The sequence below is a fragment of the Furipterus horrens genome, unplaced genomic scaffold, assembly GCF_987537825.1.
Source record: "Furipterus horrens unplaced genomic scaffold, mFurHor1.1.pri manual_scaffold_10, whole genome shotgun sequence".
Classification (NCBI taxonomy): Eukaryota; Metazoa; Chordata; class Mammalia; order Chiroptera; family Furipteridae; genus Furipterus; species Furipterus horrens.
Window position 1 is genome coordinate 69045780 of NW_028327180.1, and position 21588 is coordinate 69067367.

Genomic DNA, 21588 nt, shown 5'->3' on the forward strand with positions numbered 1-21588 from the left:
TCTGACGACTGTTTGTTAGATATCTAGGTGCTTGGTCCTGGTAGGTTCCAATGTTAGCTGATGCTCTGTTAAACTGGTTTCTCTCCTTAAAATCTTTGAACATAACTTCACACCTGTATTAGAAAATATTCATATGCCACCCAAGATTTCGAGCATCAATCAACGTTTCTAGTTGCCCACCCCTATGCTTAGAACTTAATTGGTTATAAGGTGGGGGGAGGGCACATACACAAAAAATAAACAAAAGCAGGATAGGACATGCTCCTTGCTCCTAAGGGCTTAAGGACTGTGACCAAGGAGTACTTACTGCACTTTCACTTGGGAGGAGTAGGTGCTAATTTGTTCTATTCCTTGTTTTCCTTATATTGGAGTTAGGTCTAAAGCTCTGCTGTCCAATGATTTAGCCACTAACCATGTGTCTATAAAGCACTTGAAATGTGGCTAGTCTGAATTGAGGTATTCTGTGAAAGTGTAGAATATACTTCCAGTTTCAAAGATTTAGTATGATGAAGAGAATACAAAATATCTCAGTAATAATTTTATATTGATTATATACTGAAATAATATTTTGAATACATTGGGTTTACTATATTAAAGTTTCATCCATTTCTTTTTACTTTTTTTAAAACTAGGATATTTAAAATTGCATATTAGGCTGGCATTATATTTCTTTTGGACAGTGTGGTCTAGAGACAATGAAATTTAGCTTAAACATTATTTCCTATTGCATTATATCAAGAAGTGTATAATATCAGTTTGTCCCACTTGTAGTGATACTAAATTTGATAATTTTCCAAATTCTCCATTTTAAAGATACATTTTGATCACTCCCAGAATTTTTTATTATAAAGATACATATTTTTAAACCACTTCCTAGTTTTTGTTGTAAAGATACTTTAAAACAACACTTGCAGAACTTCCCATTATAAAAATACATTTCTGAGTATTTCTGGACCTCTCCAGAGATAAGATACATTATTTCTTTTCTAGCTAGAAATGTGACACCTTGGGAATGTTCTATTCTCAATTTTTTACGTTATGGTTTTAGTCCCCCTTGAGGATCCATCCCTTCCTGAAGAAGTTATGTTGGGGGCTATGCAAAATGGTCATTTTCTAATGCTGTCATTTCTCTTTCATAAATAGTTGTAATTCTTCTATGAAGAAAAATCTTTCTTCTAATTTTCATTTTGTCTTTTAGGTGAAAGAGCTGTGCGGCATGTAGATTAGTCACTTCATACAATAGACGTTTGATTAGAACAGTTGTGTACAAATGAAATGTTAAAATATGAGAATCAGCTTACATGTACAATAATTATTCAGTGTTCAAAGGAATCTTATTGTAAGTCTTTTCTGCCAAGCAAGTAATTGCCTCTTAATTTTTGGCACTCTTGTAAACCTGAATTTTCCTGTATACCACATTTATTCGACACATTATTGAGTGCTTGTGATGTTTTAAACACTGTTAAGCACCTGGAGTAGAGTGAAAAGCTGAAGAAACATGTCTGTCCTTCATGCAGGGTGCATTGTTACAGCCAAGGAGGCAGGAGCTGCCCAGAACCCAGTGAGCGAAGGCAATTAAGAGGCGATGTCTGAAGAATCTTGATTTGGAAGGAATTCTATAGTTTTTTGTTAACAACCCTACTCAAATAGTTCAGAACCCTAAGCAAGCATTCTCTCTGAGTCTATGACAAGAATGTTTAGTACATTTGGCAGTTTTCTCTTGTCTCTTTGATATAACATTGAATTATGATTGCAGACCCCTCCCTTCAATATACAATTTTGTCTAATTTTTTTGGCCTCTATGGACATTTTCCAAGTGTTTTGGGGTTTCACACCTCCATAAGCCATGCCTTAGAGGCACATTTCCCAGCCTCCCGAGTCCCTGAAGATTCAGCAGTGGGTGGGTGGGGGGCATCGCTGCTCATCCCTGCTTCCATTCACTCGATTCCCTTTGGGCTGGGTGGGAAAGCCGCAAGCACACCACTTCCCTGGCATGGTCAGTGAAGTCCAGGAATAGGGGTTTCTAGAAGTTCTAAAAAGCCTTAGAGGCTTAGGACAACCTAGGATATTTCAAACTTTAGGAGACCATCTTTCATGAGATGGATTCAAGTACAGTATCTGGGCTGAAGACCTTTCTGTCTCTGCTTTCAGGTGAGTCGTGGGACTCATCCTGCTGACTTGGGTCAGCAGTGCTGGAGTCAGTGGCGGATTAAGGTCGGTAGAGGCTCTGGGCGCAGAAGAAAATATTGAGTCCCTTAAAAAAAAGAGAGAGAGGCAGGGAAAATGTAAATACATGGTTTTGCGGGGTCCTTCAAAAGTTGGGACTCAGGGCGCGCGCCTGGTGCACCCGCCGTTAAATCCGCCTCTGGCTGGGGTGAGAAGCCACATGGCAGAAATCTGTAGCCTTTTGAGTCCCCTGAGGAAAGGTCAAGTGACACTTTGCTCGATAGATGTTTATACTGGAGCTCTCTCTCAAAGCAAAGGGATTTTCCACCAGAGGTAAGTTTTTTTTTAAACTTACACTATCTCTTCAGCAGTATCTCCCTTCAGATTAGTAAGATGGACAGGTGTGTACCTGTCGTTAAAGAAATAAGATGCCTGTCAGTTGCACTGCTATGACCTCAGGTTCTAGAATACCAAGGCGACATTCTTTAGCAGAACTGGTTCACCTCACATGGGACCCCCGCTTAGAGTCGGCCGGCTTACTGGCCAAGGGAAAAGGCTAGCCCAAGTGACAAGAAACACCAATCACCATGAACTGGTTTGGAAGTGACTTCTCAAAGTCACCTGAGGATGTTTGCTTGCTCAATGTCCACTCGCCTCTGTCGCTTTCACTCACAGCATCTGAAGAGGAACAACGATTTACTTCAAACTTGAGGTAGGGAGTAGAGTGATCCCCACCCCCAGCTTTTGCTTTTTGGTTGGACTATCAAATCAGTTTGTTACAGGGAGCCAAGGGAAAGACAGCTGGGCTTGGGAAGAAAGGAGCTGCTATCGTTTCCCGTGTGAACTTCAAAAGGGAGCAACTGATTAGTTCCTTCTGGCCTTGCTTGGCTCGTGAAAAGAGAAGAGGCTGGCTTGGGTGAAAGGATGTCTCTTTATTCTTAAAGTGTTGAACCCTGATCAAGTGAGAGTGTTTCTGATGGCTGCCAGTGATTTCTGCCCTTTTGAAACCAAATGGCAGCATAACATTCTCCGGCACACTAGAGCTAAAAGCTGTGCGGGAAGCTACAATAGCTACTTCAGTGTGGTCCCTAAATAATTACTCAGCTCTTAAAGGAACTACCGAGTCTCTTGTACATTGAAAGTGCTCAGTAAAGGGTAGTTGTGCTTGTTATTTTTCTTTATGACACATCAGCTGTAGTCTTGAACTGAAATGTTTTAGTGCTTGTTAATTCAAACCCTGCAATATAAAAATCCCCAGGGAATCAAAGTATAAAGGAAAGAAATTCAATAATGTACTTCCTGAGTTCAAAATTAGGTAAAACACTGTTCTCCCCGCCCCCCCAAAAAGAAAAGACAAAAACAAAACTTTTCTTTTCACTAAGAAAAAGCTATCCTCTTAGTTATTTTATTTGGAAGAGGTTGGGGACAGGCTGCCTTGCCATAACAAAAGGTGTTGCATGCATAGTGCTCAGTGAGACAGAAGCAGAAATTTGTATTCTAGGGCTGCAAACTGGTTTGTTTCAGGGGAAAATTGAATCCAGGGGCTCAGCACTAAGAAATTCCTTGACTAAAAGTTGGAGATCATTGGAAGCTTTTAATATAAAGATGGAAGCACCAACTTGTGGGCATCATCACATTAAGAGGTAAATCTTCAGACTGTGTGTAGGGATGCAGGAAGATTTTAGGCATCTCTGCTTTCCTTTTATCATTTCATGCCTGAGAGTTGTGCCTTTACTAGAGAATGGAACACAGTGATGGGCACATAATTTATAGCTAGATTTGAGGAGGACTCAAATATAACGGAAAAGACATGAGAATTCAATGTGATCCAGTTCAACAAATACACGCACCCACTAGGTGCTAGGCAGTGTCCTGGACTCTGGGGCCGTGGGGAGGAGCAGCATGTGCCCCGACCTCAAGGAGCTAATGTGGAAATAGAGGAAGTAGAGGTGCAAAAAGGTGGCTTTTTCAGGGCCAGTTTGAAATCCTCATAGATTTCTTGGTCAGTTCAGGCTGCCACAACAAAATACCATAGACTGGGTAGCTTAAAGGATGGATATTTATTTTCTCACAGCTCTGGAGTCTGGAAGTGGATTGGGGTGCCAGCGTGGTCGGGTTCAGGAGGGCACTCTCTTCCTGACCTGCAGCCTTCTCACTGTGTTCTTATGCTATCAGACCAGGACCTCACTCCATTCCTCATTTACCCCTAATTGCTCCCCAAAAGCCCTGTTTACAAATACAGTCACATTGGGGGTCAGCTTCAACATATGAATTTGGGGACCAATATTCAGTCTATAGCAATAGGTCCTCACCCACATTACAACAAATATACTAAAATATACTCATATTGTACATTGTAGCCATATGTTTTGTTTGTTTGTTTGTTTTGCTGTTCATTAAGTGAAAGGATTTATATAATTTTGCTTTTGAAATGATCTGAGTCATTTATGATTGGTGTCTGCTTGTCAGCATTCATACTTGGGATTTTTTAAAAATGAGAATTATAAGTTGTTTCCAAATGTAATAAAATATTTCTGCAGTTTTTATGTTTTGGAGCCAATACTTTTTTTCCAGGTCTCACTTTTGTAGACTCTTGAAAACCGCATCAGGCCCCTAACCATGGTCTCTAGTGCCCAATGGATAGTAAACAGACTGGGCATGCTTCATGGCTGCACTTTCCACATCTAAACAGGCAGCTCCTAACCCTAACCCCGCCTCCTGATGTCTCAGCCTGTTTTTCAGTGGCGCTTCAGACTGCTGGTGTTGCAAGCGCCTCCTTCCTTCCAACCCTCCTGCTCCATGAAGTGACATGTTGGGATTTGAACTGAGGCCTCTCGCATCCACACTTGGGAACTGACTTAAGAAGCACCGAAAAGCACTGAAGAAGTAGACTGGACCTTGAGTTGGAGGGACAGGATTTAGAACAATAATGCCATTACTAGAGAAGGGGCCCCAGTCAGAGAAGGTATAAGAACAGGGAGGGGAGGAGGTCTGAGGTCGGAGGTCAGCTTGGGCTCGGCATCACTGCACCCCTGCCTCTTCTTCTTGACTCTGTCTTGGATTAACGGTTGTCCTCTGAAGGTTCATCTTTGTTTCCTAATCAGTCACCACCCTTCCCTCTCCAGGGACCATGCACCGGCCCAGGTTGTGGTGAAGCAGCCCAGAGGCAGGACCACAATCACAGCGATTGTCCAGACTGGTGGGGACTGGAGCACCGGCCTCTTCAGTGTCTGCAGAGACTGGAGAATCTGTATGTTTTTCCTCTTCATTTAAGTTCTCCTTTACTATTTTCTTTCCCAAGACATCAGTGGGTAGAAAAGTAGCATCAGGCAAAAGGACAGAAATTAAATGGTTTCAGAATAACTGAACTAGCCTTCTACTGACTCAAATGCACTTTTTGGCAGGGAAAAACCTTGCCTTTCAGAGATGTGGATGCTTTTATAGACTAGGTGATGACCTAAAGATTTTTTTAAATGGCAATGCACACTTTTGGTAAAGATGCACGAAATGATACAAACTTCCTGGTGGATGGTTTAGTAATACATATAAAAAGAACCTTAAATGTCACATAGCTTTTGACCTGGCAATTACATCTTTAGGCATTTGGTCTAAGGAAATAAATCACGTGCAAAGATTGAGCAGTGGCATGGAATTTTGCAGTATTGGTTATTATAGCAACAATCTGGACAACCTAAATGTTCAGTGAGGGAAATCTACAATGAATTATTATACAGCCGTGAAAATTCATACTGTTGAGTAACATTTAATGGGATGAAAGATTTTGGATACATTTTTAAATTAAAGAAGCGGATTGCAAAAACTATGCACCTTAGACACCATTTTTTGGGGGGAATACATAAGAAAATATCTGGAAGGATGCAAATACATATGTTTATAGCTGGTGTCTCCAGAGGGTAGGCTAATGAGTAATTTAAAAAAAAATTTTGCGACTTCCGGCCAAGATGGAGGCTTAGACGGACACGCTAGGTCTTCCTCTACAACTATAGAGGAATACAACTACTTCAAAACAAAGGATAACTAGAAATTCCAGAAAATAAAACTACACGGAAGCCCAACATATGAAGTTATAAACCAGCGGTGCCATTTGGGCAGGTAAGAGTTAAAGAAGGCAAAGCTGTTTGCGGAGCGGCGGGCGGGGCGGCGAAAAATCCCAGAGGCAATCAAGCCCCTGGCATGCGCGACTCCAATCAAGCCCCTGGCTTGCGCGACTCCGGGCGCTGGGGAGAGCAGCCGCAGCATCGCCTTGAACAGTGAGGCCCAGGTGGGCGGGAGGACGGATCCCGGTCTCCTAGCTGAATAACTGTGTGAATCCATCTTGGACCCCCGCCCCCACAGAAAGCACCACAGGGCTGCGAAATAGGTCGCGGACAGGCAGGCGCTGGCCGGTCGCTGATTTGTGACGCGTACACAGGCACTGCCCCCGACAGCCAGCCCAGGAAAACAAAACGCATCTGTCAAAATGTGGCAGACAAATATAGAGATCCCGGTGGCACAACTCACCAGACAGCAGATAGAGAACCTGACAGATGAACAGATAAGAAACCTGTCAGAGGCTCAGTTCTGGGCCATTGTTATCAGGTGGCTTACAGAATTCACAAAAGAGCAGGAAAAAGATATGAAAGAAGCGAAAAACTTTCATAACGAAAGGAACAAAACCACATACGAGACAGATGGTGAGGAATCCAGAGTTCATTTCAACAAACTGGAATATGGAGAAGGAACAAGCAGTCAACCAATGCAGCGAGAGGAAATAGGAAGCAACAATGAGAGGATCAGAAACCTCTGGGACAGCTATAAAAGGCCCAACATAAGAATCATTGGTTTGCCAGAGAATGAGGAAGATGAACTAGAACTTGAAAAATTGAGTGAAAATATAATAAAGGAGAACTTCCCAGACTTGGGGAAGGGAATAGACATGCAGGTCCAGGAAGCAAGGAGAGTTCCCAAGAGACTGGACCCAGGGAGAACCACTCCAAGACACATTATAATCAAAATGTCAAAAATTAAGGATAAAGAGAGAATCTTAAAAGCAGCAAGAGAGAAGAAAAGAATTATGTACAAAGGGGTCCCAATTAGACTATCAGCTGACTTCTCAAGGGAAACACTACAGGCAAGAAGGGACTGGCAAGAAATATTCAAAGTAATGAAAATCCAAAACCTACAACCACGAATACTCTATCCAGCGAAATTGTCATTCAGAATAGAAGGACAGAGAAAGTGTTTCCAGGACAAAATAAAACTGAAAGAGTTCATTAGATCCAAACCACTGTTATATGAGATGTTAAAGGGACTGGTTTAAAAAACAGAAGCTAGGGAGATGAAACAAAGGCAAACGAAACAGGCAACGAGAGTGGAAAAGGAACTGTGGGTAAGGGAAGCATAGTGGGGGGAGGTCAACAGGGAGGGGGAGTGGGGAGAGGGAGGGAGATGATATAGGAATTGGGGATCATGGTAGGAGGGAATGGAATAGACGGAGAGAGATTGGGAGGAACTGTATGCACAACTAATGGACATAATCTAAAAGGGGGGGACAACTGGAGGGAGGGGGGCCACCGGGTGGAGGGGAGCAGAGGGAAGGGAAATTGGCACAAATGTAATATTTTAATCAATAAAACACATTAAATCTGAAAAAAAAAAAATTTTGCTTCTCTCTCTCTAGTATTTCTATGAAGAATGTTTGATGCTCTTATAAGAAACATTACAAAAGAAGCTCCCTTGATTGAAATCTTTGCAGACAGTGGTTCAGAAATACCTACAACACTGACCTTTAGCTACATAATTTTCCCCTGGGTATGAGGTTCAAAGCTCATTGGTTCTATTTTTACCTTAGGACATTGTGACCCACCTCTGATGCCACCTGTCAGTATCCTCTTCCAGGACCTGATGCTATTGCCCTAGGGAGCAATTCAATCACTGAATTTTTCTTGGTGTGTGTGTGTGTGAGAGAGAGAGAGAGAGAGAGAGAGAGAGAGAGAGAGACAGACAGACAGACAGACAGACAGAAACAGAGAGACAGAGAGAGACAGAGAGAGAGAGACAGAGAGGAACTGGGGAGTTCCCTTTGAAGGATGAGGGAGAGACTCTTCAGTTCAAAATCCAACAGAACCTGGATCTAATGTTTTTGAAGAATGTGGCTTTCCCACTCTTTACAGGCCCTGGGAAGATCTGAATTTGTCCCAAAGTCTACAGGATGGATCAATGACAGAACTCTGAACTGTTTACATCACCCAAGTCCTTATTCAACCAAGAGTCTTGTGGAGGGGAAGCTCTGACATTTTTGTGGGGCTCTGATCATCCAGGCTTATGTCTTCACTTCCTGGGCCTCAGAGATAAGAGACTACTCAGCCCTACCTACCTACCTTCTTTTCCTGTCTCTTTGCCCATGTGACCTAGAGCTCAGCGGGTTTCTTCTTGCCACTGCTACTCATGTGGATGTCTGACCAGACAACTAGTCTTCCTGGTTCTTGTCCAGATTTCCTGACTTTGGTTATCATGTAGTATCAAGGTACAGAGAAGGCAGCACAGCCATGTAGACATGAGAAGGCCCAGCCCCAGATTGGGAAGTGGACCTTATCCTTTTGTAGCTTGAGGTTGGGGGTTGGGGAGCCATCAATGCATTTCCAAGTAGGGCAAAGCCTGGAATATAATGTAGTGATTCGGGGAACAAATTTGTATCAGATATAGACTTTGCTTTGAATCTTAACTGCCTATTCCTGGTCATTTGATCTCAAACAAATTCTCTAAAATGAGGATAATGAAGGTGCCCACCTCAAGGGTTGTCGTCAAGATTAGAGCAGACACTGTATAGAACCCACTCTTCTCAGCGGTTTGGAACATAACTGGATAAGGTTTTGGGGTTGCATGTTCTACTGGGTTGAATAATGTCCCCTCAAAATTCATGTCCACCTGGAACCTCTGAATGTGATCTTAAGTTGAAACAGAGTTTTTACAATCTAGTCGAGTTAAAAAGAGGTTCCGGGGGACTAGGGTGGGCCCTAATCCCATGGCGTGGCTCTTATAAGAAGAGGGAAATTTGGACACAGACATACAGGAAAGAAGTCCACGAGAAGGTAGAAGCAGAGACGGAGTAAGCATCTACAAGCCAAGGCTAAATGTTACCAGCAATCACCAAAATCTTGGAGCGGGGCATGGATCAGACTCTTCCCTCAGAGCTTCCGGAGCAACCAACCTGCCAACACATTGATTTCAGACTTTTGGCCTCCAGAATTCTCCAGTGACAGAATAATTTCTCTTGTTTTGTGATGCCCAGTTCTGGTATTTTGCTCTGCTGGCCCAAGGATACTAATATTCACGCAAATGTTGGATTTCATTAGAAGGCTGTGGGACAGCTACAGACTCAAAAAATCAGCTGAAAACTAAGCTCAGAAGGAATAAGATGTTTGAGCATTATCAGGTGCTAGCTGAGAGTCTGGTTAATGTCAGATATTTTTATCCTTTTGCTTTCCTGTCTGAGAACTGATGTTTCAGCTGATGGAGCCCAATTTGCCTAGCTTAGGTCACTTGCTTCTGCTTGGCCAGGCCAGGGCATTTAGAATGAATGTTCTATCAATATTGCCCACAATAGTAAAGGATAATTCCCTAAATTTTTCTACTGGGGTGCTGTTACCAGAAAAATCTCAATATAGTCAAACCTCAGTTCTTGAACATTTCCCATCTTGAACAATTCAGTACTCGACCAAGTTGTTCATGGAAAAAAATGTCTCAGTTGTCGAACAAAACTTGGGTGGTTGACCCAAAAACCCTTTCATGCTGATACCTGTATGATCAGTCATGCATTTCTCAGGTGACAGAGGAGATTTGGTTTTTTAACAAATCACTTCTTGAATAGCCTTCTGGAACAAATTAGGTTTGATAACTGAGGTTCCACTGTCTATAGACAATAATGCACTTAGTGAATCTGCAGTATTATTATTATTATTATATACTTTTATTATCCTCTAGCATGTTGAGAGCAAAGAGTAGAGTCAGAAGACCTAGGTTTGCAGCTGCAGAGTGAGTTCTACTCAACCCCAAGGGTACTTGGTCAAAGACATGACTGCTCCTCACAACCTGCTGGGCCTTAAATTTCATGTCACTGCTTAGCTCTGCTCCCCATCCCAATCAGTGTTGAGATCACCACAGTGGTCTCCAAAGGATTCCCTTCTTGTCCATCTGATAGCCCTCGCTAGGGGCAAGGAGAGGAGGAAGGCTGTGAAGAAATATGGACTATGTTCTTTACAACTGGACATGGTCCCTGGAGGACAAACCATGAATATACAGCACAGTGATCTCAAATGCTCTGTGTCCTAATTGTTGTTCCCTGGATGGGCTTCTATTTTGTGACTGCTCATTGTTTCTCCAAGCTAATTGTCTCAGAAAAAAATCAAAAGGCAATTTCACTGGTTATCTGTGCCATACTTCCTGGGACAATGCTGGAGCGTGTGTGCCATGAGTCCTGGGTTTCTTTCTGTCCTTGTTCTAAAGGGCTACTTCACCCACAAAATTTTATTTACAGCAAATCACCATGGAAACAGTTGTGACAAACTCAGGAACAAAAAGCAGAGCTTCTTGCCATGACTGTTCCATGTTCAGTTCCCATCCTGGGACAGTTTTCCATTAAATGTTGAGAATTATTGCTACAATTTGTCATCCATTAAACAAAAGGTACATTATGAACAGTGATGATTTCCATTTCTTAAAAAGATTTTGTTTGTTTACTTTTAGAGAGGGGGAAGGGAGTGAGAAAGAGAGGGAGAGAAACATTGATGTGTAAGAAATATATCTCTTGGTTACCTCTCACACACCCCCAACTGGGGACCAGGCTGGCAACCCAGCCATATGTCCTGACCTGGAATCAAATTGGTGACCTTTTGGTTCACAGGCTGGTGCTCAGTCCACTGAGCCACACTAGCCAGGACATGATTTCCATTTCGTTTTGACATTTTGCTTCTTCATTTTATCATAATTATATTTTTGAACTGCTTCCCTCTCCCCACCTCTGTGCTTTTATCTGAATTCGCATTGCACTGGGATTAGCAGACAGGGCTTCTGTTCCCTTTGAAGCTGTGGATGCTGAAAGCTCAGATGTGAAGATGAAGCCGAGCTGCTACATGGCATTGTGGGTAAGAGGCTTTGGGAATGTTTGTGATGTTGCCCCAGAGAAGGTTTATGGGGAAGGTGTAGTCAGCATTGATTTGCAACTCAACCAATATTTACTGAGTTCCTACCTATGTGTAGAAGTGTGACAGGTATTATAGAAACAACAGAGAATGGGACAGAGATGCTTTCCTGGAGGAAGTAGACAATAAGCAAATAAATCAATAAACAAAATAATTGCAACTGAGTTAAGTGCAATGAAAGAAATTAGCAGGGTGTGATGAGAAGACATGATAGGGCTGCAGGGTAAAGGAGCTGACGTAAGCTGGCATCTGGAAGATGGGGAAGAGCCCACCACTCAGTCTTCCCTGTGGAGGGGAGGGCGCCGTGAGCAGAGGCAGGAAAGAGCTTGGTGTGGACTAGGCACCATTAGGTGCCTGAGGTGGGCAAAGGAAGTGGGTAGGATTTTCTTTGGTTTTACGGAAGAGGAAGGAAACCTGAAAAGGCCTCAGACTAGGATTCATGTCTCCCAACTATATCTCAGGTAAAGAGTCCACTGTCTTAAAGCAGGGACCCCTATCCTCCAGCTCATGGATCTGATGCCCAGCAGGGTGCTTGATTCATAGGAGGTGCTATATTTCATGCATGAATTTTAACTGTGTTCTCGCTTGCTTCTTTCTTTCTCACACTTTATTGGAAGAATCAAAAGCCCTCAGAGTTAGAAGGAATATGGGGGTCAGCTGGTTTGGCCTCTCAGCTGCTTTTCTAAGTGCCCTCTGCAACGTGTGTGGCAGAGCTGGACAGCTTTAGTTTTCTGAGTGTTTCCAGGGAGGAGGAATTTGAATAGGTTACCATGCACACAATGCAAAATATAGAAGTGCCCTCTTGGTATATGAGCTACTCCATCTCTTTACCAGTTCTCCGCAGAGCCAACCACTTATTTTAATAGTATATTTTATTGATTATGCTATTACAGTTGTCCCAATATTTTTTTTCCTCATTGCCCTCCTCTGCCCAGTACCTCCCTTCCCTCCAGCAATCCCACCTCCCTTAGTTCATGTCCATGGGTCATGCATATACATTTTTTGGCTTCTCCATTTACTTTACTATTCTTAATGTCCCCCTGTCTATTTTGTACCTACCCATTATGCTTCTTGATCCATGCACCTTTTTCCCCATTCTCCCCCAATCCCCTCCTTGCCGATAACCCTCTGTATGATATCTGTATCTATAGTTTTATTCCTGTTCTAGTTCTTTGCTTAGTTTCTGTTTTTCAGACTCCTTGTTGATAGTTGTTTTTTTGTCATTTTACTGTTCATAGTTTTGATCTTTTTCTTAAATATGTCCCTTTAACATTTCACATAATAAGGGCTTAGTGATGATGCACTCCTTTAGCTTTACATTGTCTGGGAAGCATTTTATCTGCCCTTCTATTCTAAATGATAGCTTTGCTGGATAGAGTAATCTTGGTTGTTTGTCCTTACTTTTCATCATTTTGAATACTTCTTGCCAGCTCCTTCTTGCCTGCAGAGTTTCTTTTGAGAAATCAGCTGACAGTCTTATGGGAAATCCTTTGTAGGTAACTCTCTGCTTTTCTCTTGCTGCTTTTAAGATTCTATCTTTATGTTTAACATTTGGCATTTTACTTATGATGTGGTCCTCTCGGGTCCAACTTATTTGGAACTCTGTGATTCCTGGACTTGTATGTCGTTTTTCCTTTGTCATATTAGGAAAGTTTTTCTTAATTTCCCTAATTTACTTTTTCAAATAAATTTTTAATTTCTTGCTCTTTCTCTTCTCCTTCTGGCACCCCTGTGATTCAGATGTTTAAAGTTGTCCCAGAGGTTCCTAAGCCTTTCCTCATCTTTTTAAAAATTCTTGTTTCTTCATTCTGTATTGGTTGACTGTTTATTTCTTCCTTATGGTCCAATACACTGATTTGAATCCTAGTTTCCTTCCCTTCACTATTGGTTTCCTGTGGATTTTTCTTCATTTCACTTAGTGTAGCCTTCACATCTTTCTTTATGCATTTGTTGTACTCAGTCATTTCTGTGATCATCATTATCATCAGTGTTTTGAACTCTTCATCTGTTAGGTTGGCTATCTCCTCCTCACTTAGTTCTCCCTCTGGAGCCTTGACCTGCTCCCTTCTGGGTCATACTTCTCTGTCTCCTCAATGTCACAGCCTCCTGTGTTTGCCTCTGTGTATTAAGTAGAGCTGTCGCATGTGTTAGGTTGTAAGGGACAGAGGTTAGGTATTCATCAGTGCTAGGTGACCTGTTTCACCACGTTGCGGCGCTGTATGTGGGGGGGGGCATTCAGAGGGGGAACAATGCCACTTACTCAACATTTGCCCTTTTTCCAGTCACTTCACCTGCTTCCCGTATGCAACTGGTACCCCTCTAGCTGTTGTCCTGGTCATGGTTCTCAGAGTGGGTGGTTTTGTGTACATTCTAGTACCATGGGGACCCTCTAAATGAACTCTCCTGAGAGATGGGCAGTTTCTTCCACAGCCCCAACCCCCATGGTTTTCACAGTCAGAAGCAATGAGGCTTTATTTTGCTGGTGCTGGAACCATAAGCTGCATTGTTTGACCTGGGGCTGGGATCACTCCCTGGGTGTCCTTCCTGACTTTTATAATATGTGACTGCTCATTCTGCTGGCCTTCCACAACCACTGCCTTGCCACCACTGCCTGCCACCAGCACACATGTACTCTCTGCCCCAGTTCCCTGGCTTCGCTCCTCCTACCTGACTGGATGAGTATTACTTATTTGAATCTTTGTTCATTGGACTTTTATGTAGTTTGATTTTATTGTTTTGCTTTGAGGTAATTGTAATACTTATGGTTGTGTGAAAAGGCAAAACATGCCTACCTACGCCTCCATCTTGGCTAGAAGTGGAGCCAACCACTCTTATCTGAGTCTAGACATAATCTATATGCTTGTAAAGGTATACAAAAACTCAGAAGAAAATAGATTAATTTTTATTATAAAAGTATCATATAATCATTGTAAAAAAAGAAAAATACAAAACACTATACAAGAAAAAAGCAGTATCCTGTATTCTCAGCCATCAGAGATCACCATTTCTTTTTTCCTGTGTGTGTGTGTATAATTTACACAAATAGTAGAATTTCAAACACACCATTCTGCATATTTGTTTTAACAATGTATATCTAGGCTATAAGACCCTATCAGCTCTTCTGGAGTGAATATTTTAAGTTGCTGCATAGATTCCATTGCATAGTATGAACAATTATTCATAATTTATTCAGGAATCCCCATTGTGGACCTACACGTGGTTTCCAGATGTTTTGCTATTCCAACTAATGCTCTGTGAGTGTCCTCATACCAATGTCGTTTTGCATGTATGTGACTTTATCTGCTGGCTAATTGTTGTAAATTGTACATTTAAATGTACCATTTTAAATCTTGCTAGATGTTGTCAAGTGACTTTGCACCTGGAAGTTGTACTAATTTATACTCTCACCCACAATGCACGAGTGTGCCCCTTTCCAATTTGGAGCAACTCTTACTGTCAGATGGTTCTGACTTTTTGTAACAATTAATCTGAAATGTTCCTGCTGCAGTTTCTACCCACCTTTCCTACGTTTGCTCTCTGGGCTCCACACTCTTGTTATGTGTAGGCAGCTTCTTTTTATTTTGGTTTCTCAATGAGTTGGAATAATGACTAAAGAACCGCATCCCATGCCTGAGGCTATGGGAGCTTAGTAACCACCAGGCCTCTAAGTAGAAGAGGTTGAATTTCTGGCTCAAATTTCTTTTGAGCCTAAGCACCTTAACTCTTTAAACAAGGCATAAATGGTATTACTCTGTAATATCATGCAACTTTACTTAACTCAAAATATGTCTTAGAGATTGAACTCTGTAGGTACTTAATGATCTTTCATTGCATTCTTAATTATGGTCTGATTTACACCAGCATGGTTTAGTTACACTTTCATTATTAGTGTACATTTGTTTTACATTATAATGTTGCAGTGGATATTCTTGTACCTGCCTCTTTGTAAGCATGCGTAACCATTACTCCAGGGTAGATACTAATAAGTGGAATCACTGATTCCTAGAGGATTTATAAGTTTACTGGGTTCAGCCAAGTTGCCTTCCAGAGTGGCTGTGCTAATTCCTACTTCCATCAATGCATGGAGATCCTATTTCCCGATGGTTTCCCATAGCATTTTACCTTAAAAAACTTTTGCTATTCTTATGGCCAAAAAATGATTTCCGATGGTCTCAATCTGCATTTCTCTGGTTACTAACAACATCAAGCAATTTTTCATGTTTGTTATTGGCCACTGGTGTTTCTTCTTTGGTGAATTACCTGTTCATGTCCTATTCCCATTTTCTTCTTTTGTTTAACCCTTTATATGTTGATTTAGAGTAGTTCTTTGTATATTCTTGAGACTTACACTTGGCCTTTGATATATGTAACAAAATTTGCTTGAGAGACTCTGTCAGACAAAGAATACCATCATCCTAAATCTTGTGCGTTTGTCTTGCAGTTGAGCAAACTGTGTTTATACCACTGTACATCAATGCCATAGAGGGTAACAAAGATCTTTCCTGAAGATGTTGTATGACTTAAGACTGTCCCACAAGAATAAATATAAAGTAGTGGTAGTGAGGATATTGTCTTGGAGCACACAAATCCACAACCATTGTGACATGCTAGATAAATACATAAAACATGAGGACATATGGACAGATGGGTTATCTGTATTTGTTAAGACTTGGGCACCAGACTACCTGAGTCAAGTCTGACCTCTGCCCCTTCCTAATAAATATATGAACTTGGGTAAATTACTTAAATCCTCTAGGCATCAGGTTGGTCATCTGTAAAATGGGTATAATCTATTTAAAATGATTGTTGTGAGAAATAAATGAGCTAATGCACAGAATTTTCAGCAGTGCTTGGCATAGGGTGAAATTTGTATGAGCATTAGGTGTTATGAAAGTTTAGCTTTCATAGTGTTTGTTGTCATATCTGATTTCTATCCCAAGTTAATTCGATTAGGGTGTGTTTCTTTTAGCATCTAGTACCACCTATTTTTCAAAAAAAATTTTTAATTGATTATTGAGAGAGAGAGAGAGAGAGAGGATGGGGAAGAGGGAGAGAGAGAGGGAGAAAGAGAGAGACAGAGAGGGAGAGAGAGAGAAACATTGATTTCTTGTTCCACTTATTCATGCATTCATTGGTGGTTTCTTGTATGTGTCCTGACCAGTGATCAAACCTGCAACCTTGGTACATTGGGATGATGCTCGAACCACCTGAGATGCCTGGCCAGGGCTAGTATCACCTCTTAATAAACTCTTTGACAACATGGTTATATGTTGAAAAGGATAAAAAATAAAAATAATAGCATGTGTTTTTTAAAAAGGCATACAAGTCACAGAAATAAGGTATAGGATTTCCAATGCACAAAACAACAATTTCTTTATAATATTCTTATTGAGGATGGTGGGCATTTCTCTTTGCCAGTCAGAGTGGTGCAGTTCAAGAAATTATGTAAACACAATTTATTATTCACTTAGCTGCACTTTTTGATTAATTTTTTATTTGCAGGGATTGTTACACTATTTTGTAACCCATGCATAAAATGAGATTTGATTGATTTTTATGTGCTATGATTTCAAAGTCCCTAATTCAAGGTTGCATATAGTATGAGCACTGTGAATTTGCTGTAAGTTTAATCTGCCATTTTCTGTCCTCTGAGCTGTTTTTACCAGTTGTCAGTGCTGGGTAGGGCCTGTTGATTAAAAAAAAAAAGTGGAGTGAATCATTTCAGACTAAGGCAAAGGTGACTTCAGAGTTTGTTTTCAGCCTTGTGATCCCTATAGCATGTGATTTAGTGATTATCTTAAAACTTCTGAATGGATGAAATCGATGTTTCTTGAAGATAGGCTGCTCCTTGTCACCTCCCTTGCCCCCTGCCCAACTGTCCCAGTCCTCATGTTCTTTGTCTGCCTCACCCTCTCTATGACATTGAAGAAGCCCAGAGTCCTGTTACATCCTTTGGAGGTTCTGAGATAAAGCAGCATCCCTAGCCTTTGCTTCTTAGTCACTGAATTTGGGAGCGGGACATGGCAGGTAGGCAGAGACAGGCCTTGGACAGGAAGCTCCTCTAGTGTGCTCGTGACATGGTATGTGAGCCTCTGTGTCTGGTGCACTAGAGGGCTATGATCACTACCATTTCACACTCACTAGAATGGCTAAAATAAAAAAGACTGACAACAGCAAGTGCTGCTGAGGATGTGGAACCACGAGCTCTCAGGCATTGCTGGTGGCAGGGTTAAATGGTACAAATACTTGGGAGAACTGTTTGTTAGTTTCTTGTGAAGTTAAACATAAATCTGTCCTCTGACCCTAGCATTTCCACTTCCAGGAATCCACCCAAGTGAAATGCCCACGTAAAGACTTGTAAATGCATAGTGCTTATTCATAATATCAAAAGTTAGAATAATCAATTGGAGAATGATTAAACAATTTGTGGGATGTTCATACTTTGGGATACTATTCAACAAAATAATAAGCTATGGATTCACATAACAACATGGATGAATCTCAAGAAACAGGATGCTGAACAAAAGAAAATTAGAAAAGTAAACATGATTCCATTTATGCAAAGTCCAAGAAGAGGTGAAGCTTATTTATGGGAATAGAAATCAGTACAGTGGTTGCCTCTAGTTCTGGTGGGAAGATGGGGACCGTCTGGGAAGATGCAGGGAGGAACTCCCCAGGGTAGGACAATGTTCCGCACATTTGGTTACTTGCTTGAATATGATCGATAGACTCATCTAACTGAACGTTTTTGCCCTGTGTATTTTCTTGTATATAAATTATGCCTTAAAAATATTTATTGAAAACATTTTAAAGGTTATGATTAGCTTTTTTCCCCTTGTGTTATAGTCCTAATGATTTGTCCTCATTAAGGTTGTCATCTTTCCCAGTATGAGATGGCATAACATCTTAACTGTACCTCAAGGGTCCTTAACCTGAGGTTCATTGATAGTTTTCAATGCATCCTGAACCCCATGGAACTGAATGCACAGTTTTGCATGTCTGTGTGAATGTGTTTTTATTTTCCCTTGAGGAGTGATTTCATAGCTATCACCACATTTTCAAAAGGGTCTTTGACCCAAAACATACTTCAAACAGAACCTCTATGTTAGATGGTTCTTGCAGAATGTGTAGTAGTTAAAGATGAATGAATGAATAAATGACAAACTGTTTCCAGCTGATGTTCAAAGAACCAAGCCTCTAGTAGTTTACAGATTAAAACCGGCAGATGTCAGTGGCTCTGTTAAACTAGCAAAAATTAGAGTAACCTCCTGACCTGAGAAATAGAATCAAGTCCTGAGAAGAATAGTAGGCAGACTCAGTGTACCACTGAAGAGCTTTCAATCCCAATTAAAGAACAAGATACCTGTTATTCAAAAGTGTCATATACCATGTCTTTTTCAAATATCAAAATTAGAGAGATAAACATAATAGAAGCAACAGTAGGGATTCAACTGGAAAAAAATTATTTAATGCTTTCTCTTGACAGGAAAAAACAATGATCATAGTGAATGCTAACAGACTTGTATCAGGTTCAGCTTTGCCAGTGTTTAACAAAACAAGACAATTTTGACATGGCTCAGTTATGGCAATTTTTATACACCAAATTTTGAGAACTGGTTATTCATTTTCAGTCCCTGGTTGCGAGGAGACAGTGCAGCATTAAATTGGTGCGTTGGGTTGTAAATGTTCTTTGAAATGGAGTTTCACTGATCCCATCTGAGAACCTTCACTTTCTTTTATGTGCTTATTGACAGGTTTCTATGGTCTGTTTTGTCCCATGTGTCTTGAGTGCAACACCGCCAGGCATTATGGAGAGTGTTTTTGTTGGCCATTGCTACCTGGGTCCACCTTTGCACTGAGAGTTGGCATCAGAGAGAGACATAAAATATGGGTAAGTGTGTTTGAATGTATACATGAAACTGGATGCCTTTCAAGTCTGTGCTTTTCAAAAGAAGAAGAAGTTGTCTGGGTAAGGATGCTTAAAAACACACTTAGTGGGCCCTAGCTGTGTGGCTCTGTTGGTTGGAGTGCTGTCCTGTACCCCAAAGGTTGAGGGTTTCATCCCCGGTCCAGGGCACATACATAAAGTGGTAACCAATCGATGCTTCTCTCTCACATCAATGTTGCGCTCTCTCTCTCTCTCTCTCTCTCTCTCTCTCTCTAATCAATAAAAACATATCCTCAGGTGAGGATTTAAAAAAGAAAAGTCAGTGGAAGACTCTGGAAAAGGAAAGGGAAGAAATTTCTGATTTCATTCATTACTAGGATATGTATATATTAACCAAAATGTCACACTGTGAAGGACTTATTATAATGCAGATTACTGGCCAATGGGCCATTTCTGTTTCTTTCATTGCATCAAGAGGAGATGACAAGCAGAATTGCATCAAATTTGGAAGATATATTTGGGATGGTCTGACTTAAAATGAAACCTATGTGGCATATGCAGAATTCACTTTGGAGGCTCTTTGGGGATGCTTCAAATCTTCAATGCAGCTGAGACTGAGTTAAAATGAGATACTTAGGACAGACAGCACACATATTAAGAAGGGGACAGTTAAAAAAAAAAGCATCTCTTTATATATTCATGTCAAATGGTCCCTAAGATATATTTTTAAGTGAAAAACAGCACAGCATAGAAGTATGCAACTATTTACATAAAAGCCTATATATGTATACACTTGTGTAGACAGAATTTATTTGGAAGTGTAGATACCAAACTGCCACCACTACGTGCCCCAGGACAGGTAACTGTGTGGTTGGGGGCAGCTGTACTAGTGGGATTTACTTTTTACTTCCTATCCTTTCTTATTGTGGGAATTTTGGACCATGTGGACTCATTACCCATTTCAAAGAAAGAAAGAAAGTAATAATAAATATTAAGTCCTAAGAGGAACCAAAAAGATGTCACCACAGACAGCAGTGGTTTCAAATATGCAGCCTGGATCAAAAGCCCAGAGAGCAGGTCTTTGAATTGCAAGGTTTGATTAGCTGTTGAGCCACTTGGGACTTGGGTGAGCTGGTGGAGCTGTGTCCCTGCCTGTCGCCTTGGGGGCATTGGTGGGTCTCGGAAGCCACGCATGGGATGGGCCACCAGGTAGTGGTGTCGAAGTCCCTGGGTTACGGATGAGCCTGTGCGAATGCCCCAGGACAGACACTGGGTCTCCCCGCAGGGCACACTGTGTGAGGACTGGCTGGCCGTGCACTGCTGTTGGCCCTTTTCCATCTGTCAGCTGGCTCGGGAACTCAAGATAAGGACCTCCCAGCTCTACGAAATCTCGGCGGCCCCTTCAACGAAAGACACCTGTATTTAATGGAGCAAGAAAACGCCTTACTCCCCCGTTCCCTCCTCTCAAAGCCTTCTTAGTAGAGAGATCCTTCTCGTTAGATTTTCACTGAAATAGATGAAAATAAATGGCTCTCGCCCCTATGTCTTTACTGTTGTTCTTCACACATTTGTCTGGATTTGCTGTGCCTGGAGGTTTGGAAGGCTGCAATTTCACCACCTTCCTACCGCCATCCTTTTCCAAGGGATGTTTGGGAAGCTGGGAGAATTGTTACTAGGCTTTCTTATGCCAAGTCCCTTTCCCCGAAGCACCAGTGATGGGGCAGGAGGGGGTTATTTTAGTTAGCACCTGGACTGGGCACTGAATGTCACTGAAATACAGAAGCACTATCCTGACTTCTTGAGTCCTGGCTGCAGGGGGCAGAAAGCCTCAGTGTGATGCTAAGCTGGAACACTTTTCTACAGTTTGCAAATCTTCAGCCCCAGGCTCAAAGCTTTAGTTAGGCAACTGTTCTGGGTTGAGTTGAATTGTGTCTCTTTCCCTCCCCTTCCCAAAGATATGGTGAAGTCCTCACTCCTGGTATCTCTGAATGTGACCATATCTGGAAATAGTGTCTTGTGGATATAATGAAGTTAAGATGAGGTTATTAGGGTGGGGTGCTGTCCTTACAGGAAGAGGGAAAAAGACACAGAGACACCAATGCAGCCATGTGACCCTCCTGGCAGAGAGTCTTGTGATGCTGCCACCAGCCAGGGACGGCCTGGGGCTACCAGAAGCTGGAAGAGGCCAGGTTGTGGAGAAAGCAGGCCCTGCCAACATGTTGATTTTGGACTTCTAGCCTCCAGAACAGTGAGGAAATGTTTCTATTTGTGGTACTTTGTTATAGCGGCCCTGGGAACCTAGTACACCCGCAACTATTGGGTGAATAGAATCCT

At 41.7% G+C, this 21588-nt stretch overlaps 1 protein-coding gene across 2 annotated transcripts; it reads left to right on the forward strand.

Moving 5' to 3' along the window:
- Positions 1-2362: 2362 nt before the first annotated feature.
- Positions 2363-20794, forward strand: PLAC8L1 (PLAC8 like 1). Of its 2 annotated transcripts, none has more exons than XM_090288076.1 (4): positions 2363-2878; positions 5292-5416; positions 19121-19257; positions 20540-20794. In XM_090288076.1, the coding sequence occupies exons 1-4, from the start codon at positions 2754-2756 to the stop codon at positions 20678-20680; spliced, it is 528 nt and encodes a 175-aa protein (XP_090144202.1). In that variant the 5' UTR covers positions 2363-2753; the 3' UTR covers positions 20681-20794. The 2 variants fall into 2 exon arrangements, with proteins under 2 accessions (XP_090144202.1, XP_090144201.1); XM_090288075.1 differs by lacking the exon at positions 2363-2878 and adding an exon at positions 3509-3809.
- The last annotated feature ends 794 nt before the right edge of the window (positions 20795-21588 follow it).